The 14,815-nt window shown below is 26.9% G+C and overlaps 1 protein-coding gene across 1 annotated transcript; it reads right to left on the reverse strand.

Moving 5' to 3' along the window:
- Nucleotides 1–779: 779 nt before the first annotated feature.
- LOC141911532 (uncharacterized) lies at nucleotides 780–2,215 on the reverse strand. The gene is made up of 5 exons (XM_074802522.1): nucleotides 1,653–2,215; nucleotides 1,432–1,551; nucleotides 1,136–1,236; nucleotides 982–1,023; nucleotides 780–889 (listed from the first exon to the last, which is right to left on the reverse strand). The coding sequence occupies exons 1-5, from the start codon at nucleotides 2,213–2,215 to the stop codon at nucleotides 780–782; spliced, it is 936 nt and encodes a 311-aa protein (XP_074658623.1).
- Nucleotides 2,216–14,815: the final 12,600 nt, after the last annotated feature.

The raw sequence follows: 14,815 nt of genomic DNA on the forward strand, positions 1-14,815 counted from the left end.
AAAATTTGAAAATACACATTATTCATTAATACAAATTGTCGGATTGCTCCGCCGCCGCGATGGCCGTGATCTTCTCCTCTGCTGCAACGGCAGCAGCTCTTTTTGGTTGCACATTCGCCTCTCCCGCTGTTTTTGTAGCCGAATATTTCGATACGGATGCAAAATCGGTTGACGCATAAACTTCGAGAGGGTACAGTTTCGGCAACGCTCTATTTGTGTGACCTCTCGCAGTTTTAACGAAACATTGCGTACTTTTCCGTCCGTTCCACGATGTAATTCCGTAATTACGCCAAGTCGCCATTTCAATCGTGGCCCATCATCGTGAATTTGAACGACCGAACCTTTTTTCACTAATTCCGTATCAACTCCTTTACATTTCTGATATTCGCGCAAATTTAACAAGTATTCACCTTTCTAGCGTCTCTTATATTCACTGAGAAGCAAGGAAATATATTTCATCCTACGTGTTAACAATTCGCGAGTGACACAAAAATTCGGATCATTCAACTCATTATCTCGCACACTAGGTTGAGGTAATCCGGTTATCCGGTGACCGAACATTAACATGAAAGGCGTTAAAGCTTCTAAATCTGTAAGATCTGAAGTTAGATAGGTCAACGGCCTATCATTTAAATGAGATTCAACTTCAATTAAAAAAGTATTTAACTCGTCATAGGTAAGTAGAGCTCTACCGAGTACTTTTTTTGTTATATTTTTCACCAACCCAATCAATCGTTCGTAAAAACCCCCTTGCCAAGGGGCCTCTTAGCTATGAATTGTCATTTCACCCTGTTCACGGATAGATAGTCCGTTACTTCAACCGAAAACCGTAAACGTTGTTGCGTTATCAGAAACACAAGTCCTCGGCAAACCTCTACGACCTGCAAACCTACGTAACGTTAACAAAAAACAATCAGGAGTTAAATCCCGAACTAGCTCTAAATGCACCGCTCTACTGACTGCACATGTAAATAAACAAACATTTAGAGGTTTCGCCACCAGATCCCTTAATCACAAGTGGACCTAAAATCAATACCAGTATGGTGAAAGACTGGAACTTCTGAAATTCTGATACCAGGTAGTGAAGGACGTAACGGTAAGAAAAAGGGTCTACCTTGCACACGTTTGCACTTACAGCATGATTTCAGTAGGTCCTTTACTCTTTGACGGATACTCGGTATCCAATATTTACATCGAATATCGGCAACAGTAGCATTAACGCCTTGATGCATTATTCTGAAATGTGATCGACGAATCACCAAATTGACATACTGGTGATATTTTGGAAGCAGTATTGGTCGTTTAGCCAAATCGTCCAAATCTGCATTCTCTAACCGACCATTCGAATGAATCAAGCCATCATTACCAAAAAAACAACTGTAAATATTCTATCAACCTGTCAACAACCGGAGCTCTAAATGACTGTCATACGACAATCGCGCAAACACCAGAGGATATTCTGATCTTTGAATAGACAATAACCACACTTTCTCTGAATTGTTTAGATCATCAGCCGAAATACTGTCAAAGTTCCTATCAGAAACTTTTACCCTACAATTATTTATGAAGTACTAAGGTAGTCATTCTGAACAACTTAGTTAATGACGAGAAACCATCTGCATCTACTACTTTCGAAATGCCGACAGGTTCACTTTTTTTCGATTGAAACATATTGTACACATGAAGATGTATTTATGTGTATAATCGGAATTTGATTTATTCGATCTGCGATGTCAATTGGACCGCACAAACACTGCCCGTCAGAAAATAGGCATTGTGCAGATACGCCTCTAGTCAATAAATCAGCAGGATTTCTATCACCATTACAAAATTGCCACTTATCAAAGTCACAAATAGATTTTATAGCACGAATTCTATTGGCAACAAATTCTGACAATTTTTTATCACTTCTCAGCCAACTCAACACAATCTGACTATCCGAATAATATTGCGTTTCGATTACAGGATACGATTGTTTTAATTCATCACAAATATATTGCCCTAATTTAGCGCCTAACATCGCGGCCATGAGTTCTAAGCGTGGAATTGTGACCTGTTTCAACGGGGCTACCCGGCCACGACTCAATATGAATTGAATCTCACCCCCTTGATCAAGATAAGCTACAGCGCCATAAACTGACCGGCATCGACCGGCATCGACAAAAACATGTACCGGTAAATTGGTATCGAATCCATACCATCTTGGAACGTGCATATTTCTGATCGCATTATTCAGATCTGAAACTATTCTTTGCCACTGTAGACCAAATTTTTCTGGTACTGGTGTATCCCAATCATATGATTCTCTCCACAATGTTTGAGTTAATATTTTCCCCCTTATCGAAATTGGTAATATAAGACCAAACGGATCATAAATCTTGGCTAAATTTTGAACAATAGTCCGTTTCGTAGTACCAGAGAATTCGTCTAATATAACCTTTTCTTTGAAGGTGATGATACTAATTGTAAAAGTAGGCTTTCAGACCAGAGGGCGAGAGGGCGAGACACCTCTCATCATCACAAGTAATTTTTTCCCTAACAAAAATGGGAGATAGAAAAGTATTCTTAGCAACAATAAATAACAGAATAAAACCAGCAAAAAACAATTTGAAATAAAAAACTTAGCCGATGTTACAAAAGAAATTGAACATAAAATATTGAAATTAGAAAAGATAAAAACTAAATATGGAGATAAAGTATCAGCAAATTTAAGTTATTGTAGTGTTAGTACAACGCGAGAATTTAAAGTATTTTTACCTGATAAATGGGTTTCATTATATATCTAGAATATCTAGAATCCGAAATGACTTATCTGGACAATTTAATTGCTCCGCGTAGATAGACCCAAAAGTAGTGAGATGGTGCCGTACGGCACCCACATGGTGATATTCAATTAATCAAAAAAAATTATTTTTTTGCTTTTTTTCTAAAATGTTAATCAATTTTTTTTATTGTGAATTTTGGAATTTCAGAAGTATTTTCATTTTTAATAGCAATTGTTTCAGAATTATTAATATCATAAATTCTATTTGATTTCTTATACCAACTACACCCAATCAAAATGAATACAATTACAAATCCAGTTGTAAATATAGATATTCATCAAATATTCTATTATTAGAAGGAGAAGAAATAACAATATTTTCACCATTTTTACTAACATTTTTATTACTTATTTTTTCTTTTTTATATTCTTGTGATTTAATTCCTAATTCCCGAGACCATTCAATTTGTTTCTATGATCTCGGTTTTTCCTTTACAGTTAATTCTTTCACCTCTCGCACTTCGCTCATTTATTATAGAAAAGTTTTTACTTTCAATATTTGAAAATGTTATAACTCCAGTTGATGATAATGTCATAAATCCACCTAATTGAAATGATAAATACCCAATCCATTTATTTAATTCAGTCATAACTAAATAATCATTTTTTAAATCGGAATATAATCTAATTTCATCTTCAATTGGTAGCATATATTTACATAATTTACTATTACCTTTTACTACATTTTCTGATATCGCATCATTAATTCTAGCTATTCTCGCAGTTTCGTAAATCTTAAATAATTTAATAATTTGATCTGGTTTCATTGTATCTAATTTATTATAAGATAAATTTTTACCAATAAAAGTTTTACATTTCCCAGATGCTATTTATATTTCTAATTGATGTTTGCAATAGAGATAATATTCATAATTATTTGTTGTAACATCATTCAAAACACCATCATCTGGAGTTAATTTTGTTTCTGTTATTCCTAAATAATCTAAAGTTTTTTCAATTGGAACATCACCATTTTTAGATTTTATTTTCTTTTCACCTCCTATTTATATAACAAACAAATTAGTTGTGTTGTTGCAACTAGAATTCAACTAGAATTCAACTAGAATGTAACTAAACATATGCTAGATTAACAAGCTAGTTGAAATATTGTTGTTTTTATTTATTTTTTGTTGAATTTTATTTGATTTTTTTGTTTCAACTACCAATAACTAGATTTCAACTAGAATGTAACTAAAAATATACTAGATTAACAAGCTAGTTGAGTTTAAATGAATTAACATTTAAATGGGTGTTGTAATCGAAGTAATTTTTATCTTTTGTTATTTTTCAATTTATCCATATATTCATTATGTAAATCATGTGGAATAATATCATTTTCCTCAAGTGCATTTTTCATCGATTTCCTATCTTTATTGTAGAATAAAACTAAAAATCTAATGTTTTCTCTAAATCTTTAACAATTGAATTATATTTTTGATTTAAACCCATGTTGTTATCCCAAAATGTTTCCCAGATAAAGCTAGATAGCATAACTCACCGTTCTCTCACTTTTGAATCATGTAAATTTGCACAATCATCTATGATAAATAATGTATTTGATCCTTTATAAATATCAATTGCTATTTTAATACAATTATCTAAATTTTCTTTAACTGTTTTAGGATCTAATACAATAAATTTATTATTTCTAGTAATATTTATATCATAAGTTTGATTAAATTCATATGTCGGACAAAATAATACCATATAATCAAAATAGTTTTTATAAACAGTTTCTAATAAATTTAATATAAAATAAGTTTTTCCACAATTTGTTACGCCAGAAATTAACATATTATTAGGCTCAAATATAAATAATTCCTTATTCATTTATATATTTTTAATTTTACTTGATAATATCCATTCATTAAATTTATCTGGCCATCCAACCCCTTTACTAAAGAATATTTTTTTCTATTAACAGTTTTTGTTTTTAGTACCTTTTCAATTTTATAATCTTGTTCTACATTTTCAGTAGTTAAACTTAGTTCTTCTTCATAAAAATACCCATCAACTTCTTCACCATCTAAATCTTCTAATTTATAGACGTATGGTTTTGTTGTTATTACTTTTTTTATTTTATATATTTCTCTCGTAAAATTACGATCGTATCCTTTGTCAAATATCTTTTTATACTTAGAAATTCTAACATTTTGACCAACTTAAATTTAGGTTCACCAAAATCATCTACAATAAATGCTCCATATAAATTATTCCAAACAATTTCAGCATTTTCAGGTTTTCTAGCATCAATAGGTTTCATTCCAATAGAAGAATGATAAGAATTATTATAACCTTCTATCAATTTTGGTAAAACATCAATCCATTTGAAAGTACTATTAGCTGTAAAATATTTCCACATTCTTGTTCTTAATGTTCTATTAAATCGTTCAACAACTGCTGCTTTTTATCCGATTTTGTTGAAAAATATTTAATATTATGATTATCTAAGAGTTCATGAACAAGTGAATTATCAAATTCTTTTCCATCATCAAATTATTTATTTTTCTGGTTTTAGTTTATCATCCGAAAGAAATTTTCTTAAAACATTTGATGTTTGTACAGCATCTTTTCTATAAAGTGGGAAACTCCATACATAACGACTAAAAATACCAATCATATTCAGTATCCACCAATAATCATCATTATCTTTCTTAATATTTTTCATATCAATTAAATCTCCTTGCCACTGTTGATCTACATAACTTACCATAGTTTTACGAGTTTTATATTTTCTAATAATTTTTTATGTGTTGTATATGTTGGCTGTTCTAACATAAAATCAGTTATATCTTTATATTTAACTAACTTTTGTGGGATTATTTATTGAGTCCTTTTTTCTTTTTCATGAATAATTGTATCCCATCTTTAGTATTCTGCAGCTTTTTTCCAGAACCATGTAAGGAATTATCCTCTGTTGTTCTAAAATCTAACCATAATGCATTTTTATTGCCGGTATAGTAATCAATTTGATTAATATTATAATTTTCAGATGATTTTACTTTTTCATTCATAAAATGTTTTCTAATTTCTGGCCACTGATCTATCATTCTCATTCCTTGGCAAAATACTTATTTGCTATTCCTTCAATTGCTATTTCTACTTTTGATATTTCAGGATTATAATAATCATCAACATTTATTGCGCCATTATGCTAGCAATATTTTCATCAGTTACTGTATCATATTCTAAACGTATATTCGATAATTTAAAACCCATATCTTTACCAACGCTAGATAATACAATTTCATTAACAGGAGCAAATGTTATTTCGAATATAATATCTTCTTGAATTGCATATTTATATAAAGGTGCATTATTATTTATCAATTCAAAATCTAATGGAATTTTATGTTTGCTTCCATAAATCTTTTTGATCAAATTATCTGCGGTACGAGTTACTATTGCGTCATTAGCTCCTGATCTTAATTTATTTTGGTTTTCTGATTGGATGCCTTGAAATATCATATTATTTCTATTTTCTTTAGTTAACCATAAATCTTTATAATGCATAAATAAATTATAATCATCTAATGAGAAAACTGTTTCTAGTCCAATCTTTATAGTTAATTTTTTAATCAAATATCTTCCAACATTATCGACAACATAATTATTATCATTACCAGTTACATTTATATCAGCTGATAAATAAATACTATTTGGAACATAAAAAGTATTTGATTTAATCTCGGGATTCTAACATATAAAGTTTCATCAGGATTATTAATAATTAATATTAGAAGGATTATGAGTAATTATATGATGAGATCTTTCTGCTTCAATAGCATTAGATATTCTTGAATTCTTAGACGGATTAATATAACTCCCACTCATTTATTTAACAAAAAAATTAATTATCTATTTTTTATCCTATTCACTAACCCAAAAATAATAGCACTTACAACTGTAATTAAAAATGAAATAATATGTTCAGCAGCAAAGTTAAGAATATTTCCTGCAGATTTTAATATAAAACCAACAATTGATGCAATAATTCCAGGTAAAGCTGCAGCAGATTTTTTAGATAGTTCCCATAAATATTTTGCTAATATTTTTAAACCACCCTTAACTTTATCTTGTATAGAATTATTTGGTGGTTTATCCGGTTTATTGGGTGTAGGTGTAGATTTTAAGGAATTTGATATACCTAAACCAATTGTTGTAAATAACATAGTTACAGCTATTAGAATTGAAAGAATTGTTATACCTTCTAATTTAAATAATAATTTTATTTTATCTTTCAATGATATTTTAGAATTTGGTTTTAACAAGAAGTTTTTAAAAATAACTTTTAATCTATTAATATTATAATCATATGGTTTTAATGATAATTTAATTTCTTCTTTCTGAATTCTATGTTATAATCTCAATCATCTTTTTCTTTTTCTAAATATGCATTTCTTTTTTTAAATTCAATTTCTTCAATAACTTTATTTTCTCTATCTAATTTTAGTTGTTCTATTTCTTTAATTTTATCAGTTTTATCTTTTTCTAAAGTTCTAATTTTAAAATCTCTTATACTTTAATCATGCGCAAATTTATCAGCTTCATTTCTTATACTAATAATTTCTCTAATTGCTTTATCAGAAAATATATTTAAATCTTCTAATTGTTGATCTGTTGCATCAAGTAATCCATTTGGTAAAAGTTTTTCAATTGGAACTTTATTTGATTTAAGTTTACTAGTTTTGGAAGTTATATTCTGTTCAGAAGTTGTTTGTGTTTCTAAATTATTATTAATTGTTTCAAATAATTCATTAATTCTTTCTTTAAATACTCTTTTATTTTGATTTATTTCTCCTTGTGTAACATTTTCTATTTCATTACTATTACTTATTCTTTTAATTCTAGATGATTCTAAATTATTCAAAGTTGATTCTGCTAATATTTAGTTTTGATTATAAGTGATATCAATATAATAATCATCTTTCACATGATAATAATATTCAGCATCTAAAGATTTTAATTCTGTTACTAAAAGTCTGGCGCCTCTGGCATTTATATTATACCCAGATCTTTCAAATATAGGTTTGAAATTATAAATATATTCATAACATTCTAAATTTTGCTTTACTAAATCCGGATTTTCATTTTCAGGATTTATTCTCGATTTAGTTCTTCTATCAAATTCATCTGTTGATAGTCATTTAGAACCACTATCTGCTAAATTAGAATTATATGCTGATCCATCATCATTATCAATATTAGTTTCTGCATCATTATAATCATCATCAATATACCGATCATTATTATTTCCCATGTCTTCCATTTCATAATCTTCTCCACCTTCTGCAATTTAAATTATACAAAAATTAAATTTTTAAATATAATATTCCTCCTATTACAATTCCTATACAAGTTATAGCTAATTTAGTATTTTCATGGGATTTATTATCATTATTACTTTTAATTATGTCATGTTGAATATTATCAGTTTTTATATCACCGTGTGGGTGCCCTACGGCACCATTTTCTGTAGTATTGTAATCTTTTATTTTAGAATCATTATCCAATTTAATATTCTTAGTTTTAGTTTCGGTTGATTGAATATGTTTTTTAATGTTTTCACCTTCAATTAATTTTGGAGCAGTAATAATCTTTTTATTTATATCATTCAATCCAAATGAATTATTTATTGTTGCAGTCTTACTTAGATTATTATAACCAATTATATTTCCCATTTTTAAAACTAAATCATTAGAAATAATTAATAGATTAGGGCCTATACAATAATTTAATCTAATATGTGATTTATCTAAATAATTTTGATATCTTACAATGTTTTCTCGAATCGATCTATTTTTATCATTATGAATGGAATCTTCAAATAAAACTTTGAATTGTTTCTGTGTATCAAATGAAGTATTATCATTTCCAATTATTGGGGGTATTGTTTCAACTTTAGCGCCTAGAAAACATATCAAATAAGTTCTAATTGATTGATTTATTCTTTGTATACCTGATTTTGTAAAACCTTCACTATTTTCTAAAATAAAATTAATCCAACCATTATTATTATCAATTTTATAATTATGATAAGCTCCAATTCTATGCATATAATCAATTCTTTTTATTTCATACTGTTCACCAATACCTTGCAATTTACCATGCGCTCTAAAATCGGAATTAATATTTATATTAAATTCATTACATATTTTATAAAACTTAGATAGATTAATATTATTATCCATTTCTTTAAAATATTTAGATCCGGGCAAAGGACATTCTAATTCATTTAATATTATTCTGATTTGAAAATACGTGTGAAATCTAAATATTGTGTGAATTAATTTTAAATCAGTTTTCATCTAAGTTATTTAAATGATTATTCCAGATTATACCACAGCCAGTTGTTGCACAATAAACAGCAAAATTTAATTGATTCTGCCAATATTTAATATAAGATTTTACATAATATATATGATATCGAGTACAAGTAACTTCATATCTATTAAATATATTTTCCATTTTAGAAATAAAAAACTATGTTTCAGTAACATAAATTTCTTAATTAGTTAATGAATTTAAAACTAAATTTTTATATGTAATGTTTTTATTAAAATCTATTGCGTTAGCTTCGTCGACTGATTGAAAATCTCTATGTGTAATTTTCTGATTATATAATTCTTTATTGATGTAATCCATATAGTTTTGCCTCTTTTCTCTATATTCTTCTGCTGCTTTATTTTTTTTAACGATAAGTTGTGTCTTTTTTGTTCTGATAATGAACCATTTTTATCAATATGTTTAAATAAATAACCACCACCTGTAATTGCCGATCCTATAATAGTTATTATTGCAGATGCCATTTATTTTACAAAAAAGTTATGCATTTATATAGGAGGAATATATTTTTGTTTTTCCAAATAATCAATAGTTAAATTAGATAAAGTAGCTGCTAACGTTAATTTTAAAATGTAATATATTGCAGGAATATTATATCTAATTGATTTATTATATTGGAAAGCTTTTGGAAAATTATCTACCATTTATATAATTAAAAAATTAATAATTTATTAATTCTTTTAATAATTTATCCTGTTCTTCAACTGTTATATTACCATTTAAACTTATTATATAATCTAGTGTATTTTTTTATTTATTAATTTCTTTTATATTAGTTTTAATTTTTTCTTAATTACTTTTTATATTTGTAGTTTTGAACTTGTACCAGTTAAAACACTTGATGATAATCCTAGCACCCCAATTGATATAGCTAAAGGTGTTAATGGACTGAATATTGCTAGAAATGTTATTACAAAACTTATTGTAACTAAACCACTGATAATAAAATAATATATAATTTTAGATTTTAAATATCTTTTCTTTTTTATCATTACGTCACTTTCAAATTCTAATATTTGTTTTTCTAAATATGTTTTTAATTTAGTTTTATTTATATCATGAGGAATAATATCAATATTATCAACTTTATCATCCATTTATTTAGAAAAAAATTAATAATTAGTAAAACTATACGCTACAAATATAACAATAACTGTTCCACCTAAAATCCATATAATATCATATTTCTGTTGTTCTTTACTTGGGGTATAATAATCTGATAATTTAGGTTTGTATAGATGTAATTTTTCTTTATTGGTTACCGCGTTATATAAACTCATTGCATCATCAACTGATTGAAAATCTCGATGTGAAATCTTCTGATCATATAATTCTTTGTTGATATAATCTATATAGTTTTGTCTCTTTTCTCTTTATTCTTCTACTGCTTTATTGTATTTCTCTAATGCTAAGTTATGTCTTTTCTGTTCTGATAATGATCCATTTTTATCAATATGCTTGAATAAATAACCACCACCAGTAAATGCTAAAGCGTTAACAATTGCCGATCCTATAATAGTTATAGTTGCAGAAGCCATTTATTTAACAAAAAATTATGCATTTATATAGGAGGACTATATTTTTGTTTTTCCAAATAATCAATAGTTAGATTAGATAAAGTAACTGCTAATGTTAATTTTAAAATAGCATTTATATCAAATCTATCAACATTAACACTTCCCATTTTAAATACTTTTTTTAATTGAATAACCAACAGTTCCAACTGATAATAATGCTCCATTATATAATCCAGTTATTATCCACTTATAATCACTCATTTATTAATAACAAAAATTACTATCTTCAAAATATTTATTTATCTTAGTTATAATTATTTCAACATTTATAGTATTATTAGTTTCATTTTCATATATTACAGTTATTATTCTTTTGATATCATCAATGATAAAATCTTCATCTAATTCATAAAATCTTAATGACGCTCTAATTAAATTGGCAATCTTTTCTACACTAAAAGTTTCTTCATCTATTGTTTTTTCATACTCAAATGTTGTTTCATTAGAAAATGCAATATTTTTAATATGTGTAATTACATCAGTAATGTTAAATTTCATTTCTTTCTCATGTTTAAAATCAAATCCAAAACATATACTCGGTCCTACTGTTATATTCATATTTATATAGTGAAAAAATTACTCTTTCCATTTTATAATTAATTCATAAATTACAGGAAAATTATTTAAATCAATTAAATATCCATTATGATTTCTAACTTCTAATCTAAAATTATTAAAATGAGGAATTCATGGTTTGAAATCACATTCTGTTAAATTATAATTTATTTGAGTTCCAAATTGTTTAACATTTTTAGCGGTAAAATATTTAATATACTAGAACTACAAATTGTTTCTTTAGTTGCTTCGAAAGTTTTTGTAGGATCGATTGAATTGCAATAAATATAAAAGTGTGTAAAAGGTATTATATTTGAGATGCCTTCTGCACTTCCAGTAATTGTAAGCGGTTCAATTCCTAACATTTTAGCCATTGGTTTGTTTACCATAAATTTATGTTGTTCATTAGATATCTTTATTCTTATTTTATTAGTACTATCAATTTTATTAAATTTAATTTCAAATACAGAAGTGCCCCTTAATAGAGCTTCTATTAATTTCCTGCGCTAATGATTCTGAATTATATAATCCTGGTTTTAAAAATAGATGAAACCATTTATCTTTATATCTCATATAAATCATAAACTCTCTATGTTCAAAAGTTTTATCCGATATATTATAAAAAGAACTACGTAAACTTACATTTACTAATCTTAAATCAACACAATTCTTAAATTCTCTATCTAATTGTACTAGTAAATTATGTGATTTAGAATTTAACAGTTTTCTAGAATCAACAAATATACTATATTCTTTTAATTCTACCATAATTTATAACATAAAAAAATTACCTTCAACTCCAAAAAGTCAGTTTTCTGAACTCATAAATTTTAGCAAAACCACCCGACCTGGCTCGCAGAGTTTTTCAGGGATAAGCATCCCTTTATTGAGAGGCGCCACGAGATACTTATCCCTTAGCATTTCTACTTACAAACCTGCAACCCACGCCTCACCAATTCTCCTTCAATGGTTGACAGGAAACACATTATATTTAAGGCGCCTAATGCATTTCCTATCAACCCCTTACCCCCGAAGGGAGGATCGAAAGTCGAAACTGAAGAACCACGGAGGGTGGACAAAGGTGCATGTTCGAAATGCCCCTGCAAGCCAGGCCCGGCGGCACTCCAGTGGTGGAATGAATTTCCGTATATACTTAGCTTAAACTCCGAAGTCAATATTAACGGTGTTTCCTAGAAAAACGTTATTTGAAATTATAAATTATTTCGAATGAAAAAATATTTGAAAAGGAAACTAATTAATGATTTACGGATTTTTAACGTAATTATATAATTTTTTATCAAATTAATAATCAATTAACATAGATAATTTTAATTAAATTCAAATTCAAATTCATTTCAGTATTTCACTCATCACTAAAAATTAATTTTAATAAAATTTTTCCTTAATAAATGGATGAGAAGATACCATGTGAAATTTGTGGTGAACTTCTAAGAAAAAATAATATGGCTCGACATATGAAAAAACATGATAAAAATTATAAACCCCCTAAAATAAACTGCCAAAATTGTAATAAATTATTCTCAAGAAATTATGTTTAAAAACATTCAGAGAAGTGTAAAATTAATGACACAACGGTTAATGTTGATAGTAACGAAAGTAATAGTAATTCTGTTGAAGTTGAATCTGAAATTATTTGGAAAAGACCTTTCTTATTCTATGATAAGGATAATATAAAAGATTATATCTGTGAGCCTTGTCGATTAAAATATAGACCGGAAAATATAGAAGATTGGGAGAATTATCAATTTCGTAAAGCACATATAGATAAAATTTCTAATAAATTTGAAACTGAATTCAATGAAAGAAAAAATAAAATATTAGAAAAAATGAAATATGAGAAAACATTACCAGATAATGAAGAAACACTTAAAAAGTTGGAAAAACAATATAATGAATTAGTAAGAAAAACATATTATTGTAAATATTGTAAATTGATTATTACAACAAGTAATTCAAATCTACATAATAGAACAATAAAACAAAGAAAACGTAACAAAATACCAAGAGCTTAATGAAGATTTATTACCAAGAAATGATAGAAAAAAATGTCCACAATGTATTTATGGGCACTTATGACAAGAAGGTCCTGTGATATTTTGTAATGAATGTGGATGGGAAAAAATTTATGGGGTGATGAAAAAACTTGAGATATTCTTATAGAACCAATATTAAAATATCTAGATGAAATTTTTAAGATATTTTCTATGGAAGATCGTACACCAGAATATAAGCAATGGCTTGAAAAAATGAAAATGATAGAAAAATAAAAATGGTGAAATAACTAAAAAAGATATAATAAAAACAATTATTCCGTCAACATTTAACACACAAGAAAAGAAAATGTATTTATATCTATTATTTAACGATTATTATAGAAAACCTAAATTAACAGAAGAAGATATGGAAAATATAAAAGAAACATTCAAAAAAATATTAAGATATTATGTGGATAATAGAATAACAGATTCAATTAATTATGAATTCTTTTTAAATAAGATTGTAAATTTTTTAAACATCGATATTATAATTACATTTGATATATTAACAAACAAAAAGAAACAAAGAGAGCGAGATGAAATGTGGTACAATATAGAACTTTATTTAAATGAGAAAAATGAAATGGAAGAACCTAAACAATAAAACAAAAATGAAGAAACCAGTAGTGATTTCGAGTATGATGATATTGATTTTATGTTTTAATAACCATAAGGTAATGTTTTTATTCCATCATCCAAAATATATCTTTTATCGTCGAATGGATTTAAACTAGTTTTTTCAACTTCATTAATGTACATCTCGTGATCTTCTGATCTTAAACAATTCATTTTATGTTTCATTACAATTGAGTTATATAAACACTTTATATAATCTTGAAATTCTATATGTTTGTCAACCACATGCTTTATGATTCCTTTTAACTTTTAAGCTTCATGATCTTTTGTTCTATAACTATACATTTTACTTCTTATCCCAACGAATTCAATCATTTCATCACCCCCTAATTCATCTTTAAACTTACCAGGAATCTTTTATTATCATTGCTAAATAGTCCATGATCTTTGGGATAATTGCTAGAATCAAAATGATGTTTTAATGTTTTTAAGTCTTTTGTTATGTCATTTGTCTTGATTTTTAGTATGTACGCATCAAAAATTTTTAAAACATTTAATTTAACAATTATTTATTCAATTATTTAAAAAAATATCAAACTATTAGATGTTTAAATCATTCAGCTTAATTCAATACTTAGTTGACTACTGACTTTCAATGTAGAATTGTTACTCTTTTCACAGTTTTTATGTTTAATTGTTTGATAATGCTTTGATTTATGTGATCTTAAATATTTACCTCCACAATTACAATACACTCTTTCATTAGGATTGAATTGTCTAAATTCATTATCTAAATCACATTGAATACCAATATCCTTATAAGAATTATTATAATAATCTAATTCACATTGAATTCCAATATTTGATTTATTTTCATAATG

The sequence above is a fragment of the Tubulanus polymorphus genome, chromosome 10 (assembly GCF_964204645.1).
Source record: "Tubulanus polymorphus chromosome 10, tnTubPoly1.2, whole genome shotgun sequence".
NCBI classification, from domain to species: domain Eukaryota; kingdom Metazoa; phylum Nemertea; class Palaeonemertea; order Tubulaniformes; family Tubulanidae; genus Tubulanus; species Tubulanus polymorphus.

What these genes read in the sequence shown, in the direction of transcription:
- LOC141911532 (XM_074802522.1), bottom strand. Translation starts at nt 2,215, where the DNA reads ATGCACGTTCCAAGATGGTATGGATTCGATACCAATTTACCGGTACAT. An exon ending in TATGTTTCAATCGAAAAAAA is followed by an intron (nt 1,552 to 1,652) that starts GTGAACCTGTCG and finishes AAATAATTGTAG; the next exon opens with GGTAAAAGTTTCTGATAGGA. An exon ending in GGACCTACTGAAATCATGCT is followed by an intron (nt 1,024 to 1,135) that starts GTAAGTGCAAAC and finishes TATTGATTTTAG; the next exon opens with GTCCACTTGTGATTAAGGGA.